The sequence below is a fragment of the Sylvia atricapilla genome, chromosome 5 (genome assembly GCF_009819655.1).
Source record: "Sylvia atricapilla isolate bSylAtr1 chromosome 5, bSylAtr1.pri, whole genome shotgun sequence".
NCBI lineage: Eukaryota > Metazoa > Chordata > Aves > Passeriformes > Sylviidae > Sylvia > Sylvia atricapilla.
The window spans coordinates 1,469,028-1,491,201 of record NC_089144.1 but is presented as its reverse complement, the minus strand read 5'-3'; the positions used below and the strand labels follow the sequence as shown (position 1 = coordinate 1,491,201).

The window sequence follows — 22,174 nt, the reverse complement described above, 5'->3', positions numbered from 1 at the left end:
TAAAAAGAACAGGACATGTCCTACACACAGGTGACAAATCCAACTGAAGGCAGAAACACAACAGAATGTGCTGCTGGTGTAATCCTCCAGATTTTTATTTTATTTTATTTTATTTTATTTTATTCAGATGGCAACATGAGCAGCCACTCTAGTGACGCTCCACTGAAAATGGCTCCAAGGCACAGAGGATCCTTGAGGCAACTCTGCAAGCTGAAGATATTTCCCTTCTGTGCTACCTACAGAAGAGACTGTCAATAATAACACGAGTCTGGCAGCGTCAAGTGTCCCTGTTTACACAGATTGGTACGGGAGGTTACAAATCCCTGGTTTGCAGATGTTATAGAATATAAAGAATTGACACCGACACACATAAAGCAGCATCTTCCAACAGTTAACAGCAATCCACAGAACAGTTGCCAGAAATACCTGAGACTGGGAAGATCGGAGCTGGGGGAGCAGAAATCACTCGAGGTGATGTATTATCTTCTAAATAAAAATGAGCAGTCTGGAAACATTTCCTAGAGAGGAACAAATATACAAAAATATTGAAAAAGATAAAGGAAAGAACCCAACAAAACTCCGCCAAAACATTCCCTGAGATGATTTGGAATTCTGGCATTATTGAGTGAGAAAGAAAAAACATGGCTTTGAAAACCAATTTTCATGGAGTGTCAAACACTACTGCTACAACACAAATATTCCCCCAGCACATCACCAAATTATGCATACAACAGGAAAATACTCCATTACCTCAGCATAACACAGAGTTCATGCCTCTTTACCTACGCCCGAGGCAGAAGATAGAGCATACATCAGACATTGTGACAGCTGAAAGAGAAACTCGGCATCAGGAGCCACTGCAGAAGCTGCACACCTCCAAACTCACAACAAAACTGCCACTGTCCTCCTTACTGAGCCAAATTGGCTTAAATAATGACTGCTCCCTCTCAAGTGGTGATGCTAGCCTGAAGATGGAGCAGTGAACGAGATCAGTTGTGGTAATTCACTGATGGATGCTGCTGCAGACACAGGAATGCGATAAAGGACAGCATAACAACCCAAACAGTGGCTCTAGAACTGCTGTGACTGCGGCTAAACAACTTTTCATAATCTAATTGCAACGCCTCAGCCAAGGAGGACTGCCCAAAGCAGCCAGAAACAGAGGAATTTCTATCTGCAGGAGATGCCAACTGCAGGAGTTGTTGCAAAAACATTGAGGTTTGAATACAAATGGAACCAACCTTAACCATGACCCACAATTATTATTTGTGTCTGTGCCGTAATCCAGATGTGAAGATAATAGGAATAGCATCTGTTAAGGATCCAAGCTATTCGAAGGAATGAATAACCAGCTGTTTCTCTAAGCATTGCAAAGCCTCCATAATTAAAAAATCTCCACATGATTAGACATGCTAATAACAATCTTAACTTGAAGTCACTTAATCTCTCTGAAATATTACTCACCGAATCATGAAATTGAAAAAGAAATATATGCATCATGAAAATATTAATCTCATTTTATATTTACAAGATTCTGCTTCTTCAAAACTGTTGGCTACAGCTATTGGATGATTGTTTGTTAATTTGTGTAATCACTGTTATTTTCAATTCCAACCTGTTCCTGTATCACTGCCGTCATAAAATCCCTCATATAATTGTTATAAACCAAAATAAATTTTGAAGATACTTTGAGAAATAGACAGGGAGTATGTGGCTGTTGTCATTCTTTCCAGAACCATTAATATAAAAAATAAAGACTTTGGTAAGCTTATTTGAATTAAACCTCTGGGAAACATGTTCAGATTCTCAGAATGTGTTGGGAATTTTCTATCAGTGTCCAACACAGACCCTCTTAAAACACAAGAAAAAGCAGAAAAAGCAGACAGCTACCTAAATGGGAAAACTGAGACACGCTAAACAGTTCTGGTAATTCACGTGACAATTAAATCTGAACTCCAGCTAGAATTCTCTAAAAGTGCGTTTGTGATGGTCACAGAGAAGCTTTGGCTTTGCATGAGATATTTGGAGCACTACTGTCTGTGATGTACTTGGTTTTATCTAGAAATGACAATTTGGGATGCAGACCAAGAACAAACAGGTTGAGGAGGCACCTGGGAGCACCCTTCTGAATTTTCGAGTCTCTGTCATCAGAGTCAGTGGCTGCTGGGGTGAGAGAGGCTGTCCCAACACCAGCACAAAACTCGGGAGTCAGTGTGTGAAATATCTGTGAGGTGCAGGCAAGCCTCCAAGTCATCCAACACTTTGGGAAGCGTGGCCCTGTCCGCTGGGCACAGCAAAGGCAGGGTTGTGTTTGGTAAAAACTGCACCAAGCAAATATTCCAAGCAGCGTGATGCTAAAGCTCCAAACCCAAAAAGTGTCCTTTCCCCAAAGGAAAGGACACACGCGTCATACGCAAGGTTTAGGGACTAACGTTGTCACTTATTTGCCCGAGAAAAGATTGAGCCCTGCAGAATTTAATTAGCGTAATGACTTTCACGTCTAAAGCTCTACTTAAAACGTCCTCATGTTGTGCCATACACTCATTATCCCTCACGGAGCCGATGTATTTTTAATCTTTTAAAAAGTTAATTGTGGCTGAAAAATAAATTACGCCCTTAGCACGTTTGGGAGACAAATTCATAGCAGTTGATTTAACCTGTAAAAAGACTCATAAATAGGCACTCCATCTGCTTCTGCATCAGCACTGAAAGCCTTCGTGGCTAAACCTAACGTGAATAATCACATCTCGTTAATTATCACTTGTCGTTAATGAAGAAAGTGATGGCTATTTCAAACTTCCAGACAAAGGTTCCGTCGCTCCATAACCTGATTATTTAATTTACGCCTTTCATCACAGCACTTAGACGTCCAAACCTAAAACTGTAATTTGTAATTCAGCCACCGCACTTGTTCAAACACACGCTTTATAGAAGGGGGCGGTGAATTAATGACAGTGTCTGGATCTGTGCAGCAGCAGCCCTTTGGTCTGACAGGAGGGATACTGGATCTGAAGGGACACTTCAGTGGGAATTACCTGGGACTTCAAGCCTCAGACTGGGGGGACACAGATTTTCTTGGGCCCCTGGACCTGGCTAAAACTGTGTGCTTACTCCTTTCTCTGAGAACTTCAGTGTCTTTTGAGCCCACAGGATTATTTGCCAGCAGGTATACTCAAACACTTACCAAGTTTTTAAAAAATTTTAAATTTAAATTTTAAAAAGGTAACTCAAACACTTACCAGGTTTTTAAAAAATTCTAGGTTTTAAAAATTACTAGGTTTTAAAAAAAAATAATTTAAAGATCTGGTGAAGCCAAAGGATATGTAAGGGGATCCTCAGTGGACGCCAATTATTCAGTTTTTAAATAGTTGCAATTAATTTTTACGTGTTTGTCAACTGGAATTTCAATTGTCAGATTTTACTAAGACTTTTATTTATATGGCGCACTGTTGAGACATTTTTCCTTTATGGATGTATGAGTGTGGCTTCTGTGTATTTAAATCCGGTTTCTGCACGTGCCAGTTTAACACTCCTCAGAGAGGATCCTCAACTCCGTTCCCATAAACTTATCACAGGAGTCAAGGCGTTAGCTCAAACCATGGCTGAGGAAATGAACCTTCTTTGACAGGTAGGATTCAAATTATATAGGGTGGGGGAGGAAAATTAAAATTCCAATAACTACTCAGGGCGTTGTCTGCCATCAGCCTGGGAATTCCTGAAGTAATTTTAATTAATCACAAAATGTCTAAGAGGCTGCATGACAGGCAGACTCAGAGCACCTACAGATGAGAGTGGACCTGGAAGTTTGTGGCTCATGTCGTTAAAGCTGGTTTTTATCACAATTCACGCATTGAAAAAGAATTGTGAAGAGCACAGCTCCCAGTGATGACCGTGACCGTGTTACTACTCTCCAAGCTCTTCTGATAACAAATATTATAAAAGCTGATCTGCACAAACATGAGAAATTCAGCAAAATGGTCAGAATGGAGACATCAAGAAAAGAAGATAGCAAGCACATTCTGGTGTTCCTGCCACATCTCAGCGGCAGGAATGGAGAAAGTGGGCAGATACCGAAAGAAATGGAGAGACTCCAGAAAATTCTCCCTAAAGCTATTTAAAAATACAGCAAGGCCACTAAACAGGGCAAAGAATGTCCTTGTTTATTCCACCGTAATCTTAATCACGCTGAAGAAATGAAAGGAAAATGACATTGCTTGAAAATTGCTTGAATTACGAAAGATACACAAAAGCAGAGTAGTTAAAAATGGTGTATTTTCCTACTGGTAATTATTCAATCTTTAGACAATATTGCCATTAGAAGTTTTAATCCTTGTCAGAGAAATAAATATCTATCAAAAAAAAAAAAAAAAAAAAAAAAAAAAGATTGAATTTGTGCTTAATGAGATAGTGAAGAGATTGAGGAATTTTCTCAAGTGCTGATTAACAATTTCATTTAAAAAAAAAAAAAACAAACCCAAAACCAAAACCCAAACAACAGATGGTACAAGAATTATTTTTCTGCTACAAGTCATTAAAGTGAAGAAATAAATAATTTTGCCTTTCTTTAACCTTGAGAGACTGGAACTTGTTGCTCTTGGTAGTTATTTGGTGTTAAATCAAATAACAACCTTTAGTATAATAAATAAGGAGCCAGCAGTGGAAATAACTCAAAGCACTATTCACTCAAGTAACTATTGCAAAGAAATGTAGAATAAATTCTTGCAAACCCAAATGTTTTTATGAACTTTAATAAGGGAAAATAATTGGCCCAAATTAGGGGGGAAAAGAAGGTGCATTAAAGAAAGAAAAATTAACATCTAAGAGCAATCAATTCAAAAGAAATTAAATCTAACTCTTAGGAAAATCTTACAGAGTTTTTACTAATATTTTCTGGGCCTAATGAAACCTAGGAAGTTTGGCCATGAAGTTAATACTTTGATTTTTTTTCCCAGTCTTTAAAAGAGATGAGCATTTTGGAAACTTTGAAATAAAGTCCTGTCTCTGATGTTTATCTTTATGTTGCATTCCCCTGAAATAAGAAATAGCTACCGGTGTTACCATAATGCCAAGAGAATTCTGAGGATTAACAACAAAAGAGCTCCGTGTTTTATTTTGTAGTACACAAGAAATACAGAAAAGATTAGATCCAAGGCAAGGAGATCTTCCTGCTAATGGGATTTCTGGTTTATTCGGAAAGACCCGTTTTACGGAATTGTTCATTCCCAGAGAAAGAACACAAAATGAACACAATGTTATTCGACAAGAACAAGCGTGTAACATGTGGGATTAGCAGAAGTGCGCTGTGCAATCTGGGTCTCTAAACGCACGGCTTTCTTTGGCAAATAGAGAGATTTCAAACGCCGCTCAGCAATCAGGGATGAAACCCTTCGGAAGTCGGATATGAACAATCACGTTGCGTAACAGGAATGACAGGAAAAGAGTCTCAGTGTGCAAGTGGTGAACTGGAAATCCTGGAGAACAGAATTATCCAACTAAGCATGGGCTAAGAAATGAGTGTTACAATTACGACAGTTCACTGCCGCTTTGAAAAGGAGGAGAAATCTTTCTCAAGGTTCATTGATGAAGTGTTTTTAATCATGGAAGAGGCTGGCTGACCCAGTAGCACACTTGCCTGGAACTCAATTTCTCAATTTCTCTGTTCAGGGATGGAATGAGTTCTGTCCCCATGTGGGACACACCCTGACAGGCTGACAGAAAACCAGTGTCAGAAGATCAGAAGAAAAGTTATTAAGCACAATCCTGACATCACGGCCTGGACATTACAGTAGCCAGTAGTTTGGAAACTAGAGTTACCGGTTCTCCATCAGATTTTTGTTTTAGATTAAGCGAGATTATTTGGGATGAAGGAAGAAGAAAAAAAGCTCTGGAAGCATCTGAAGGAAGATCTTTGGGCCTTTCTTCCCACTTCTTTGTAGAGCCCCTGTAAGAGCAAGGTCCTGCTGCTGGCTGCTAGTTTAGGTTTTAGCACAGCAGAAGCAGAATCAGGTTCCTGGCAATCACTGAAGCAGAAGATTTTTCAACTGATTCCCCCCTTCCAGCCCACCACAACATTTCCTCCCTGACAACCTTCACACCTGAGAAAGTCTTAAACCCTGTGCAAGGGTTTGGGAGCTTAAACAGACACGTCTCTAGGAAGACTGACTTTAACTAGAAGCAGTAGAAGAGAACCAAAACCGTGAGCATTGCCACATACTGCCACGGGGCTGGCAAAGTTCCTGGCACAGTTTCAGTTCAGGCCAACTTGCAGCATCTCCCCCAATGCCTGACACAGTTTGGGGTTAGCACAGGGCAGAGGCCACCCCCAGGAAGCACTATGAATGCAGCCACTCTTTTTCCTCTCTGAGGGAAGTCATTCCAGCTGTATGGAAGAGATCTGTGCCACGCTAGCTGGTTTATTCCACAGCGTGGATACAGATTTTTGCTCTTTCTGATATGTTATAATGACTTCTAATAACCATCATTTCTCTTAATCCTATCTTTTTTTTTTTTTTAAACTGGCTTCTCAATTTATCAAGTCACAGAGAAACACGTCCATGAGGAAACCTGAGCACGTGAGCACATGAAACACATCCACAGTCATCCACTAAAGCCTTGAAAGACTGAGGGGCCTAATTTTAGTTTAGAATCACAAAGTAGAATGACTTTTTCATCCCAGAACATCCTAAAAGCTACTCAGTGATCTCCCAAGAGTTCCACTATTACAGCAGCGTTGGTATGCACCTTTTTCTCCCACACAGTGTCAGCTACAGCACTCCTGCAGTGCCACATGAATTGCTTATTTACATAGAACTCTTGAGGGCCACAGATCTCATTCTAAATTGATAACTACCTTTTTGAACAGTTAAAGGATTGGAAAGATGGTAAATAGCCCCATGCCATGATATTTATTGTTCTTCTCCATCGTGCTTTTCCCAGTGCTCTGGAAATCCCTTGTTTTCTAGGCATCAATCCCAAGTTATTGTTTACTAAAGTCTATCAATATGGGGATAAACTATTTGCAGTGGCTAAACCTTCTGCAAAAACAAAAAAATTAAAAATTGCAGTCGAGTATCTTGGAGCTTGTCATCTTTATGACAGTGAGCAATATGAGGACTAAATAAGAGACAAGATCCAGTCTCCCTCCTGTAAACCAGCTCAATAATGCAAACAAATCATAGCTCTTTAGAACTGGGAAAAAAACAATCAACCAAAAAACCAAAAACAATCAACCAAAAAACAACTTACCTCCAGTAAATGAGAATACCCACAAGAATCACTAGACAGATAAAAGTCAGGGCTGACACGACCACAAGTGGTACAACTGTCTTCTTCTCTGATTCCAGACTCTCAGCTAGACCAATACGAGACTCATGGCTAATATTACTTGCCTCTGCAGTCAGAGAAAATCGAAACAGTCCATGTTTAAATTCTGAGCAATGCACAGCACGGCGGAATGTGTCTTATGAGCCTACTTCATAGCACTTACCTCTGTGTTTTACTAGGTACCGCGGAAAGTTTAAACATTTGCAAACCAGCTTACAGAAGACAAGCAGAGAGAGGGTAAAGCAAAGTGTTCAAGCTTATGTGACTCAGCCTTCCAGCAGTGGAGACTTCTCTTTGTAAGAATAGCAGAGTGTTGTTAAAATTCAGAAGAAAGTTGTTTTGTTTTTTTTTAATTTTATTTTAATCTGTTTTATCAGCTGAAAGCCAAATGAGTTAAGAAATCGGAATGCGTAATATTGGAATGCACACTGGGATTGATATGAAGCTGTCAGTCATAGAATGCAAATCACTTCTCTAATAGGCTAATGGGTTAATATGCAAATTATCTTGCAATAGTCTTCATGCGCTTGCTGTGTTGCAGTTTAGCTGTCTGTGTTTTTTTATCCTTTGCCCATTCTGTAAACTGAATTACAGACACAACCTGCTCCCTCCGAATCCAATTGCCTCTCTCAACTGTACTGGAGCCAGAATTCAAATTCCCACCCCCATCTTTACTGGTGATCAAATTATTATTTAGATATTGTTTCCTATTTCTGTGAGCCATGTAATGGTGGATGCCAGAAATATTCGGACATAGGACTCTGTACGAAGATTAAAACAATAGATTTTATAGTTTTATTAAAGAAGGAAACACAATTGGTGGACAAGACCAGTACATTATTTTTAGCTTTGGTCATATCTCGAGAAGTAAGTATTTTAAAGTTGTGGCTTTGATGTTAAATAACTGACTTATTTCAATCGGTGCACTTTACTGCGAGCATTATTTGAGTAAAAAATGCAGAAATAATCACTTTTCCACTTTTTAGAATCAAACCCCAAGAATGTTTTCTGCTTTTGGGAACAGTCCTAATTCAATGGATTTTCTGTATCAGAGTGGAATTGTGCTGTACAGAAAACATCTGCACTCCACTGGGATTTCAGGAGACCAATTCTACACGAATGAAAAGCTTTTACACAAAGGGAGGAAGGGATGGAGTTGAATCTGGGGGAAAAAAAAAAAAAAAGAAAAAAAAAAAAAAAAAGAAAAAAGAAGACAAAAAAGACAGCAAATTACATGCTCTAAATAGGATGTGAAAAAACAAATGGCTTCACACAGAACAGGTTTCCAGGCAGCTCTATTTGCTTCCACTTTCTTGAGTTTAGAGGCTTTCGGGACTTTACGTGCAAAAAGGTCTAGGCTCTAATTTTGCAGATGTCTTCTTCGTTTTAATTCAAAAATACTCTTTAACACCCACATCAATCACTTCTTTTGAAATTCTCCAGCTCAACGGGCAAAGTAAATTGAAGGCACAAAGTTGCTGCTGAAAAATCTCCAAGTTGAGTAAGTTAGGATTGGTACTTCCTATTGATTTCAGAGAAAAAACTATGTGCACGCCTGAGAACGCACAGAGGGATCCCTTATCCAACCCTGGACTAATTCCCAGCATAAAATCCAATCCTATCTGTGTGATGACAGCGCTCCTCCAAACTTCCTGAGCATATTCTATCAGGAATATTCCTCCCATGGGGAATGAGGTGCAGCCTTCTGTAACAGGGGGGTTCTCACTCCAATGATGGCAGCTAAAAAGGCAGCCTCAGCTAGGGCAGATCGCTTTGATTTCTAATTACTGATACGTTTGGAGCCTTCACAGATTTCTTTTTTAATTGTCTATTCTAAGTTGAAAGGTTTAGGTAGTCACAGAGAAAATCCTAGTTCAGAACAAGCATAAGCCATTAAAAGCCACAAGAAAGGGGAAAATTTAAATGACATTTTCTTCCTGTAATGGTCCCAACGAGAAGACATTTCACCAATTGCTGCAAAATCCGCTGCAATGTGTGAGTAAGTTCTCAGGTGAGAGATTTTTGTGTTTCTTTCATTTCTTTATAGTTTAATTAGGCAAATATGGGTTTTGATTCACAGGAGACTGTGTTCAACATGCTGAAATTGAACGTTCAGTTTGTTAAAAGCCAACATTTGGCATCGTGTGTTGGAAAAAAGGTAATGCACATGAAATGATACTGTAGTGTCTTTAAATAATATTTAGAAGATAAACTAAGTCTGCTGTACTCCTCCTCCTCCTCCAGTAATATATAATCTTTTTTTGAGTTATTATTGGTAAAAATTCAAATGACACCCATTATGTAAAAACTCTAGTATTTTATGGCAACACTCATTCATACCAATAACATAGGTTTGGAAATATTAATGTTATTTTTGGTTATTTTTGAAGGAATGTTATGCATTTCCCACCAAGTGGTAACTCCTTACCAGTGAATTAACTCACTTATTGAGTCCTACCTTGTTGTTAGGACTCTTAGTAACGTCAGTGGTTTTTAATCTCTTTTAATTTTCATTTTCTATTTTCACATTCTACTAGCTCCAACTACATCGAGTTTCAGTTTACCAGCTGCTCATATCGTTATTCTGTTGCTCATGAGGAATACAACCTTCTGGCATTCAACTGAGAATTTATTTGTGAGACTGGGCCGAAGCCACGCTTTGTGAATTCCATCCCTTAATGGCTTTAGTTGAAGGATACTGCCCTCTACAGATGCTGCAAGTACATAACAGAAATTCAGTTTATTTTTAAAAACGCCAATTCAATTTTTTTTTTTAAAGATCATTGATGATTCTTTGCTTTTCAATTTTTTTAACACAAGAAGGAATGAAAATTATGCGTCTGAATACTTCAGCTTTTCTGCAGTGCCTTATTAAATACAAAGGAAATGCGTGATGAGGTTTGACTTCTGACTTTATCCTTGGAACCATGGGTTGCAAATACTCTTGCTGGATCAAAGAGGAACAAATAAGAAAATGGCATTAAATATAAACAGCTAGAGGAGAATCTGGCTCTACTTTGGGAATACGCAAATCTGGCACAAAAAGTCTGCATCTCACTGAAATCTGGAAGTGGCACGCACAGAATAAAAAAATGAATGCTTTTATGAGCTCAGATCAATCAGAATCAAACCAAGCATCTTCTTTTTCCTTCTCCAACCTCTTAGAAAACAGAGAAAAATGCTGCTGTAAGTTTAAAAGGGAATATCAGAGGCACGGTTTCCTCACAAGGGCAGCACTTTGCACAGAGAACTTAACAGAGAACCTAAGTCTCTCTCAAAGCTTTAAAACTAAAAGCAACAATCAGCACTGAAACAATTCTGCTTTCAGATTTTTGCACGACTCAAGTGCTGCTGACAGCATGCATTCTATCCAAAAGCAGAACACCAATCATCTGACTGAGGAATATTTCAGGTGCAGTTTTAAGTAGCCAGAAGCAGCATTCACAAGACAGCCAGCTCAGTACGAACCCCTGCTCCCCAGTGCCTCCTAAATCACACCCATTGGTGACATTCTCCCTTTATTATCTGTAGAGAAACCTTCTCATTCTCTACGGCACAAACGTATCCCCTCACAGCTTCCCATGGTATTCATCAGACTTATCCGTAACTAACCTGCCTCAGAGATGTTGAATACTGATGAGTGATCACTAGTAACAGATGAGGCTGATGACTGTGAGGATCCAGGAGTTAATTCTGAGTTACCTGCTTCAACTGCCCCTTCAGTGTCTCTGTCATTATGGTCAGGAAAACTGAAATCTGTTGAGGTTTCATTATCATTAAGGCTATCTGAGGTACCTTGGCCAGAACCACTTTCTTCATCGCTTGTCAAAACAGCCCAAGACTTAGATTCTGACGTGTTTTGCAATTGGGCTCTAGAAGTCTGAATGTGGTTCTCCAAACTTTTCAGGTTGTTGGGCTTCTCGGGTATCACGTTCCGTGCCAAAGTTGGTGTGGATGTGTAATTGCGTCTGTCCACGGCACGGTTTATCTGACTGTCAGATGCAGCAGTAGAAAACTTCTCTTCTTCAGGTTTCTCAGATTTCGAACTTATAATTAGGTTACTCTGCTCCTTGATGTCGTTTACCTCTGTGTTTTCCTCCTCTACTACCATATCCTGATCTTCTCTATGGGAAGTGCACGAGATGCAGTTACTTACAGGGAAGCCATCATCATATTCGTCGTAGTCATCCTCAACTACAGAAGACCACAAATCAGTACTGGACACGATACTGGGAGACAAGCCAGAGGATTCTCTAGAAGGAACTGGCAACCTACTCAAAGTTACAGGGATCTCACTTTTGGAAGGAACAGCCGGAACCGAAATAAGTATGTTTGGTAAAGGAAGAGTGTGATGAACGGACACGTCAGAACCAGAAACAACCGCAGGCATGGGAACAAGATCAAAACCAAGTGTGGAGCTTGAAGAGACACTGTCAGCCTCGCTTCTTTCAAAAACACTCGAAGAGATACGGCTGTCTGTAGGAGTAGCTACATGTGATGGTGTGTCACCTGTCAGGAGGGGAGTTGTTACAGCCTCCGCTGCCTGGGACGGAAAGGCATTTGTATTCTCTAAACTGCTCGGCTGGAATGAAACATCACTACTGTGCAGCGAAGGCATAACCTTCTCAGCATCTTCACTGTTAAATAAACGGGATGAAACGTGTTGCTCGCTTGCGTAAGAAAAAGATAAACCTTGAAGTGACGCTGCGGGCTGACTAAAAGCGTTTGACATCGTATCGGCAACAGAAGGTGCAGATGTAGAATGCAGCTTGCTTTCGGTTGTAGCAGAACCTGGTGCCATTTGATGCAATATTTGGTCAAATGCAGAACTATCTTTTTGAACCCTGGAGCTTCCAGCCAATACTGGGTCACTAGGCACAAGGGCGGCTGTGTTAAGCAGAGTGCCATCGGCAGAAGATCGGAAGGAGGACTGCAGTAACGCTTCGTTATTTAACGGAGCTGAGGTCTCATAAAAGTACAGCTGAGTCGAGGATAACGTTTTGCTATAAGCAGGGACAGAGAGAGCTTGATCTGAGCTCGCACTAAGCAGAGGTGTAAGCAAAGTGTCATCAAAGGCTGGAGTTGTAACATGCAAAGGCTGAACAGAAAGGTGCTTTTCTGTAAGTTTACTAATCTCGTGATCAAATATCTGAGTAGTGGGAAAAGCAAGAGAGACTGGAAGGATTCCCTTTGTGCTAGAAACAGGGAGCGGGCTTTCTTGCAGAGACATATTCTGCTCAATTACAACATTATTAAAAACAGGTGTAGAAAGTTCGTGTATCACTTGACTTTCACCACTGGAAGCCATTTCACTTAAAGAGGAGGAAATTTTCGGTTCTCTCTCATCTCCATACGCAACATCACCTTTTTGAAGTATCTTATTAACATCACTAAACCCAGATGATTCGTATGGAATCTCATCAACAAAATCAGAGGAGGAAACGTTACGTACTGCCAAAATATCTGTATCAGGCAAAAGGGACTCGCTACCAGAGTATGCTTCAGACCAATCCGTGTCACTAGACAGAGAGCGTGTAGGCTGCGGCAAAGGATCAGCTTGTGACATTACAGAGGAAGGTTTATGCACCAGTACATTGTTATAGCTGCTAAATAAAGGATCTTGATGGAATGTGTCAACAGATTCATGCACAAATTCGGCAGAGTCATAGGAAACGGTAAAGCTCTGGAGGGAGCCCACATTACCAGACAAAGCATAAGGAAGTTCAGACATTGTAGATAGTACATGCATATTTAAATCACTGCTGGATGGTTCGACTTGAGAAAATATGTGAGTTCTATCATGACCCAATATCAGTGTCTCTGAAGCGGCATGAGCGGTCTGATGCGACACCACATCAGCAAATTGAGCAAGGCTTGGCTGTATTAATGGCTCACCCTCTGCCAATGTCAAAGAAGCATGCAGGGACACCTTATCGCTTGCAACAGCCGGAGTAGCACTTTGTGGAAACATTTGAGAAACTGTATACAAACGGTGAAACATTCTACTACTGGAGGAAGCAGAGGAAAACGTAAGCAAAGGTACATCATCATAGGAAGACAGGGTGGGTTCAAATGACACATCAACACTGGGAAATACAGGTGTAGCATGCAAGGTCACATCACTATCTGATGTAGCGGGGGTAGTGTCGAGCATCTGAGAGTCAAACAATAAAGGGGTGACTAGAGGAAACACTTCACTACTGTAGGAAGGTTGAAGAGGTATCTCACCATTATAGACTGGCTGAGTTGTCTGAGAGAGTACCTCACTGGCAGCAGAAGCAGAACCATATTCTCCAGAGCTTGAAGGGACAGAGTGAGGTGACAATTCAGCAGAGGAGAAAGCAAAGGTAGAATAAGGTGGCAATTCTAAATCCGCGTCTGAAGCGTCCTGGGAAACCACTGGGCTGCCGGAGTAGGGCACCGAAGTTGGCTTTAATCCCTCACCATAAGCATCAGTGTAACCGGGCTGGGACAACTGCCCACCGGGCGATGTATCAACAGATGGAGCTGTGGGCTCTGGAGCATTACGAAACCATAAATTTCCATCAGTGGAAGAAGTATGCTTCGGAGGTTCGTCGGAGCTTGAGGGCGCTACGGCTTCCGAAACGTATTTAACGGAGCCTTGGGAAACAGCATCGTGCACACTTATTATATCTGGGCTTCCTGAAGGAAGGGCATCTTCCTGGGACGTCTCCTCCGTAACCGGCTGTGATGAAGAAGTGGTAGGAACCGAACCCCAAAAGTCATCAGATTCCTGATGAGGTTTGAAAGAAGACAATAAGAAGTCTTCGTCACTGTGGCCGGTGGTGGTTATTCTCGTTGGCTCGGTGCCTGAAGAAAGATAAATAAACTCTTCTTCTGTGCCTTTGGCGGAGTCAATGAGTTGAGGAGGAATTCCGGTAATTGTTTGGGATTCCGAAAAAGGATCTTCTTCTTCAGAAATGTCGCCAATAGGTGGGGAAGTAGCATAATAAACTGCTTTGAAAACATTATCCTTACCATGCAATTCTTCTCTTGTTAAGTATCTGTTTGTTTTAGCTTCGCTGGGTTTTTTCCCCATTTTCTCTTGACTGTAGCTGGATGTAATCACCTGAAAGTCTCTCCTCAACTGGCTCATTGTACTGTCAGTGCTAGCAATCACTGCAGTTTCTTTATCCACCTCGGTTTCCTTTTCATCAACTTCATCCTTTGGAAAAAATATCATAGCCAAAGACGATTAAAAATGTTTATAGACTCTGAACGTGAATGAAAACTAGAACTGTAATAACACATTTTCCTGGATCAATAAATCAAGAGGGGCAAAGCAATGCTACACTTGAGAAGACTGTCGGTCTTAAACTAAAGTATTAACTGCAAGAACAAGTGTCCTCTTTTATCTTGAAAAACATTACTTATTCGCAATAAAACCAGAAAAATGCTGTGTCCCAACGACTTCTTCAATAGTGCATTACTTAAATTGTGTCTATGAGGCAAAAATCACTGACGGCATTTATATACTTTATTAAAAAAGCTCCAGCCTTTCCTAATAAAATGCAACTGTGTATATGCAATACATAGCATATATTGTATACACAGCAATGAAAAACTGGTTTTGCTATCAGAATGCCTTAGAGGTTTGCACTAAAATCCTGACGGTACTTAAACTGTATTAATAAAACCGGAATTTGTAAAATATATTTATGACCAAATTCTGCTGAATTGTCAGAGTGTTCTGGCAAGTAAGATTTCATGATTCCCAGCATGACTATCAGTTTCACGAGTGTTGTGAGTCATGTCCCCATGTCCTGTTATGATCCTTTGTTTCCTGAATATCGATGATAATGAATAACAATACTTGGTGCAAAATCTGAGTTAGGGTTTTGCCTTTTAAGGCCATAACCAAAAGGAAAATTATCAGGTGCCTGAATGCAATCAGGACTTAGGCAGTGCTTGAGGGTCTGAGGTCAAATCTTTTTGTCCCCCCTCCAACTTTCCCTGCACCAGATCAAAACCCACCAGATTGAAGCACCTCTGCACTGTGTCCCCATCTAGAGCTGCACCAGAGCCACACCTGCCCCAGACCAACTCTGCAATCCAGACTGAGATCCACTTTTGGCTTCTGACGGGATTTAATCTGACAGGCACACACAGCCCTAAGAGACAGAGCAGCACAGAGCCTCTAGCAAAATAGTTTCTGTTGCTGTTGTTAAGGGGTTTTTTTGTTGTGTGGGCTTTTTTGTTTCGGTTTGGGTTTTTTGTTTTGTTTTTTTCAAAGGTCTGGCTTGGAGATGTGCTGGAAATGCCACTGGTTTTTATTCAAAGGCATCATGCTGAGAGAAAGCGCCCAGTAGACAGGAGATAGGCTCAGTTATCAACATATCAACCCCTCAGTTTCCACTAGAGTTTAGGTTGAGTAGATCTCCCATTCCTGCACTGGACAGGGCACAGCGGGGAAAATAATGTAAAAACATCAACAGCCTTCGAAAGAACGTGCCCAAGATAAAGAGCTGCTGAGTACGTTCTTGACTGAGGCACTCAGCAAACAGGAGTTGGGAACTTTTCCCCGCTGTGTAGAGCTGGGCTTCACACTGCAGTCCCTCTTTGAGCCAGGAACCTGCACTCACACAACGTGAGGCACCTCAGACGTGACCGTCAGGTTTGGATCTTGTCCCTAAAATGCAGGGACAGTAGCACCAAGACTGATTGTCTTCAACCCTGGGCTTGAAGATCTACTAAAGATCTACTTTCTGCAAAGCAGTGTATGCACTTTTAAACTTTCTTGGTTCAAGTAAAAATCGGTCGGTTTTCACTGGCACCCAACAGATGCAATATAATAATTTAGATACATAGCTTACAACCACAGAGAAATAACTCTAGTACTGGTTACTCAGTGCCCACAAGTGAAAAAAGGGTAAATAGATAGGTAAGCACAGGCTGGCTATTTAACTAAAATACTTGTCATATATGACAATATTGTGGTCACAGGCTGAAACTATAAATTAAAAATTCCGAGGCATTATTTAATGTTACTTCATAAATGTCTTACTGAAGTAACTGCCTATGTTGAAAATTGGCTTTAGAGACTGTGAAAAACCTAATCAGGGTATTTTTACATCTCTCCTTTCTGTGACACCAGAAACGTGGTTACTGAATACGAAGCCTCCAAAGGTTACCATAAGATCATCAAAAATTTTGTAAAACAGAGCTATACCTTAAAGTCTGACCTGAGTTGAAAATGCAAACGCCCCTCCAAGAATTTCTGAGTAATGGTTAAACCAAAAGCACACTGATAGCAGACACCTGAATTTCACTCCTCAGCACAACTATTGTCCTCCCTGACTTTAATTCCCTACATGATAAGACAACCACAAGCAAGGACAAATCAAACTTCTCTTTGTATAAAAAGCCTAACACCGGATGGCAGCTTTGATTCTACTAAATGAACAATTCTGTCAGATTTAACAGAGGGGGGGTTGTAAACTGATGCCTCATTTTAAAATATACATATATATGTATATTTGTCATGTATACATAAATTATGTATACATAAATGCAGATAATAGGCTCAATTGGTGACACAGTTTTGTCATTTTTCACAGAACATAATTTCAATCGAGTTGAAACGTATTTATTCTAAATATTCTCTTAAAAAAAAAAACAAATGAATGCTGTACCTCATATTCTTCAGCTTCACTCAGTTCAGGAATGAGGTCAGCCTCTATAAAACAAAAATACACACTGTATCATCCACGATTTTAAACAGACAGAATTTTGAATTCTGCAAGGACTCAACTGATTAATGGTTATCGAGACCATGTCTAAGACTTTCTGTGTTTGGAGAAATGGCCAAACCCCTGGAGCGAGGACTAAGGGTAGCAGTGCTCACTCATCTGGACAGGACACATTCATGCAGCCACAACACTCTTTTCTGGCTCTATTTTGGTCCCTTTGGATTTGAACTTTCGGAGGAATCACATGTTGGCTGGGGAAAGCCAAGTCTACAAGGACATTTTCAATGAGAAATGCAGCTTCATGCAGAAATACAGAAAAGAGAAAACCAGCAAGTCTGGGGATCGAATATTTCTCTAGATTAAATCTGAAAGCTCTGGAGGTATTCTTGTAAAATAATCTCTTCTATAATTTTCTAATAGAAAATTCCTTATTTGTGCACCCTGGCTTGGGCTTTCAAACTCTCACCCTGCTTCATTTAATGGAAAGACATGAAGCCAGTTGTATCACATCCCAGAAAAATCCCGATTAAACAGGTACTGCACGCTCTGGGAAGAGCTACTCTAGAGGTTTTTGAGGCACTCCCAATTTTTAAAAATAAAAACCAGCTGAAACAGGTTGAAAAGATTAAGTTCCTACAACTCAATTAAAAATCCATCTCTCCAAATTCAGAAGTCGTCTCTTCTTTCTCACATTGCAGCCAAATCCAATGTTACACTTCTGAGGGTGGTCAGCAAGAAGAGGCTTCAAAGCAGATTGAGAGAACCATCCACCTCTCTGCAGGAACTGGCACAGGTCTTCAGTGAGGAAATCCAACCCCCTTCCAGAGCACCTTAACGCTCCTTTGGCTCACAAAAAGGCCCAGATCCATCCTGAGTCTTTCCAAGGCTTTCTCTTAAGAAAGAGGGCTGATTTGGACAAGGTGAAAATGCCAATCTCTCAGCCTGGAGAGCAATTCTAACCATCCCATCACACACAGCTCCATGTCTGCACTTCCTCCACAATTCCCAAAGGTACCTTCTTCAATACATTACGATAAAGATGCCATCTCCACATTTCTCATTTTTTGCAAAATCAGATGACTTAATTAGTATTCTCTTTGGTCTATCTGTATCTACCTTCCTGAACAAATTGAGATGTGCTCTATGCAACGCACACTAGATTAAGTTTATCAAACTAATCAGCTCATACAGTATTATTTGTAGGTTTACAGCATGCAAACTAAATTTTGACTAAAGCAATGCCGCACAAAGTCTTCACAAATTGCCCTTTGGTAAGAAACATCCATAAATTCCCGAGTCTGGAATTGACCTTTCCTTAGCTAGAGAGAGAAAAAATGATCTTACCTCTGACTGCTGAGGCCCGGGAGGCTCTGGGGCAGGGTGGGGAGGGGGACAGGGGAGGAAGGGGTGGATGAAATAATGATATTCCCTGGCTTATCAATGATACAAATCAAACATTGACATTATTAGTCTGAATGCCTTTCCACAGCAGAGCCACACCATGGATTCCATAGGCTTCTCTGGAACACGTTTTTTTGCACATCCATTCTGTTTTGTGCTCACTATTCTTAAGCTGAGCTTTAATCAGAGTCAGTCAGAAAAACAAACCGTACAGTGGGACATAGGCTCTCAAATTCCACCAGCAGGAAACTACAGTTCCTTGCTGTTTTCTCAAGGGAGAGGCATTAATATACACATTATATACATATATATATTATTTATATATATATATATATAACCTGTTTAATAACAAAACCAGTAAATCTCCAGGAACTTCATGAAGGACATTTAAATTTAGACGGCCACAGAAAATTTATTTGCCAAAAGTATTAGAGACACACACTTACAGAGGTTCTGTTAATCCTGCGGCTGAGCCTTTGATCTGACAGGAGATTACAGAAATACAGTAACATCCCCCATCCAAGGTGAAGAGCCACACCCTCCAAAAAACAGCCCTTTGATGTAGGTTGATGAACAAGCTTGTTTATTTTTTTTCTGGAAACCACATATTGATTATTTTATAGTATACATTTTCAAATAAAATAGTTAGCGTTCTGTAGAGGTCTTTTCATAGTCCATTTTAATGACAGATGAAGAAAGGATAGAACAAATTACAGAAAAGGTAACTATTTCCCTCCATTTTTTCAACGGAAATATTTGAAGAAATCCCTTTAAACAACGTGATTTATGATCATAGAATAATGCACATCGCATAAACTCTTTCATTTCTGTACCGGCTTATGCAATAAACGACACGGCAAGAACAAAAGGAAAGCCTGTTTCTTTTGATTAAATTAGCCTTCAGATTTCTACTTTTATCAGCACAAAATTAGGGAAAAAAAAAAAAAGCATCCCCTGAATCAGACATTTAATATATGCTTAGTGCTTTTTAGGACAAGAATCACAAAGACGAGTTACAAAGAGGTTGCGTAGTCAGACCCTCCAAAAAAAAGCATTGCTGACAGCAAGAGCTGCCAGGCAGCAGACAGCAGTTGGGAGCTGTATCCCAGCAGGTTGGGAGGATTTTTTTTGACAAACACCAACTGAAATCTACACAAAGGATTAGGAGTGGGGAGTTATATTCTTATTTTTTCCTCTCCTGTGTCACCAAAAGCATGTAAGTACCATCGGTATTAGCTACACAGCAAACTATCGCACAACCTTCGGTTCTACACAGATGTTATTTAGAGAGTCAAAGCACACATTTACAGTTACTCAAAATCCAGTTCTGATAACAGAGAAAAATTTGGAAATAAGGGTTGGATTTTTTTTTTTATCAAAGCTGATTAAAACACTCTGTACACAATTCCCAAAAAATGTTCAATGGAAATTCTGTAGCTACACCAAGTAGTGCATTTCTTGGCTTTTACTAAGTGGCGACTAACTGGAAAAAAATTTTAACCTGCACACACACACTCTGTGACAAGGTGAAGGGCTGCAATTCTGAAGAGTTCAGGAAAAAAAACCCAAAGAGCAGAGGTCTCCACTACGGTGGCTTGCCCAATGTCATGACATTTCACCTCCTGAGGTCTCCAAACTGCAGCAGTGACCATGGCCCCAAAGAGGTCATCTTACAAAACACTGCTGAGAACAGGAGCCTTGGATCTGAGGATCTCCAGAGCCCTCCCTCAACACAGGAGACACCAGATTGGGTGGGGAAAAGGCATGGAAACACTCTCCTGCAAGTGTCTCCGAAAAGAAAGTCTGAAACAACCGTTTTGAGCTTTTTGAATAGCAGATGTCATTAGAAGTGGCCACTCCAAGGGCAGAATTCCTCCTGGAAAAGGGCCCATCTAATGGCTCATGCCTTGTTTTAGCTCTCAACAGGAGGACTAATTGATCTGGAGGTGACTGCAGCGAATTTCATCTTAATTAACCCGGATTACTCAGAGCAATTCTTGAAAAGGAAAGGTTTAAATAAAGCTTTATGTGTGTCAACTTTATTTCGTGTCTTCACGGTGGAGATAACTTTTCATTCATAAATTCCCAAGCAGGAGCTCCAAGAAATCCCCTTTTGCCTCAAGATCTACAAAGCAGATCACAAAACCGATTTGATGTTATAGTTGTAATCAGTAAGCTGCTCTGAAGAAATTTTTCTCATTCTACATTCTCATATGGCTGTTGTCTAATATGAAGTATATTATAATTAAATATGAAAATATTTGAAGCGTTTGCAACGGTTAATTTGGGTGTAAATAATTAGTAAAAGTTATTATGCAAGTAAACATTAATATCAGGAATTAATGGAAGGGGTTTTTTTTTCATATTTTAAAATTGTATCCAGATTTGACACAGTATGTAAGCAACTTATTTATAGAGCAATGTTCACTCTTAGAAATCCTGCTAATTACATGAGAGGATTTTTTTTTCCCTGAATTTTCTTTATTCAACGCTTTCAGAGGTACCACTGTGGAAGTGCCAAAATAAAAGAACCAAATGAGATTTAATAACTTTGTGTTCATTTCACATAGGAAGCATGTCAACGAAACTTTTGGTTTGGTTTTTTTTTTTTAAACAGGCAAATTCTCATTTCTGTATTTAATTTTTATTGAAGAGCTTCACTCTCTATTTATTTATATTGGTTAAAATTTAAAGTATCAAAGTAGAAATTAATGATTTGTCCGTGCAAAAGGGCTCGAGAGTATCGAGCCTTCATTCTGACACATAATATTTCTTACAGCAAATACAACGCAGTCTGAAATATAAGTTTTATTGTCCTGAATTCTCTTGTCTGAGCCACATCTCCTGCCAAAGGGAGTCATGGGCCACAGCAGGGTGACATGCAACTCATCCTTACAGCAGGGACACAGGATATCCTCTGGATATCACCTCTACTGGATTTTGCTTTGCAATTTGTATTTGCAGAGGTTTTCCAGCTGTGATGGCAGCCCCAAACTGTTGTTAAATGGTGATAAAACAACGCGGCCATTCCATGTAGGAATGGATGTGGGGAATAAAGATGAACGTTCATCGGAGAAAACCCTTCAAACACAAACCCAGCAAATTCTGGGATGGAAGTGGAAGAATGTGCTGCCTAAGACGTGGATGAAAGGTAGACAGAGGAGTGAAATGTCAGGCAGAATGCCGGAACCTTGTGGTGGACTTTTTAGAAAACTAAAAGGAGATAAGAAAATTCTGGTAGATACAAACTTATGACTCCAAACCACGTTATTCTTAATCCATTGTGTTTGAAAGATGAGTTAAATCTCTACTAAAAACGTGTCTGCACTGTACCTCGTGCTGTGTCCTCCACCTACAGACAAACCCACATTATCACAAACCTATTTACCCTCATTAGTCCACAATTCATGTGGCAGGGATTGGTGATTCTCCCTCACTGTGAGGGAATGTGGCTCCTTGAAATGAAAAAGTTTCCCCAAGTTCACCACAACATCACTAATGACCTTGCTGTAGCCAAACAGACACACACAAGCATGAAACAGAACTTACAGAATACAGCCACAAACAACAAAATCCAGGCCCTTAGATAAAAAAACAAAATAGCCCCTAAGATGATCAAAATGTGTTAGATTTTTTTTTCTGTGATTAATCACAGTGTTCTCAATTAAAAAGACAGCTCTCACTCACTTCCATAAGAATTGACTCTGATGCTAATACTTACACCGAATTTAAGGAATTAT

The 22,174-nt window shown here is 40.1% G+C and overlaps 1 protein-coding gene across 1 annotated transcript in view; it reads right to left on the bottom strand.

Moving 5' to 3' along the window:
• PTPRZ1 (protein tyrosine phosphatase receptor type Z1) overlaps positions 1 to 22,174 on the bottom strand; it is a 141,302-nt gene that overhangs the window by 22,633 nt on the left and 96,495 nt on the right. Inside the window, exons 11-14 of the mRNA XM_066318567.1 lie at positions 16,977 to 17,020; positions 10,936 to 14,509; positions 7,246 to 7,390; positions 427 to 518 (exon numbers count right to left, since the gene is read on the bottom strand). Coding sequence (XP_066174664.1) covers positions 427 to 518; positions 7,246 to 7,390; positions 10,936 to 14,509; positions 16,977 to 17,020 — 3,855 coding nt within the window. The remainder of the gene's footprint in view (positions 1 to 426; positions 519 to 7,245; positions 7,391 to 10,935; positions 14,510 to 16,976; positions 17,021 to 22,174) is intronic.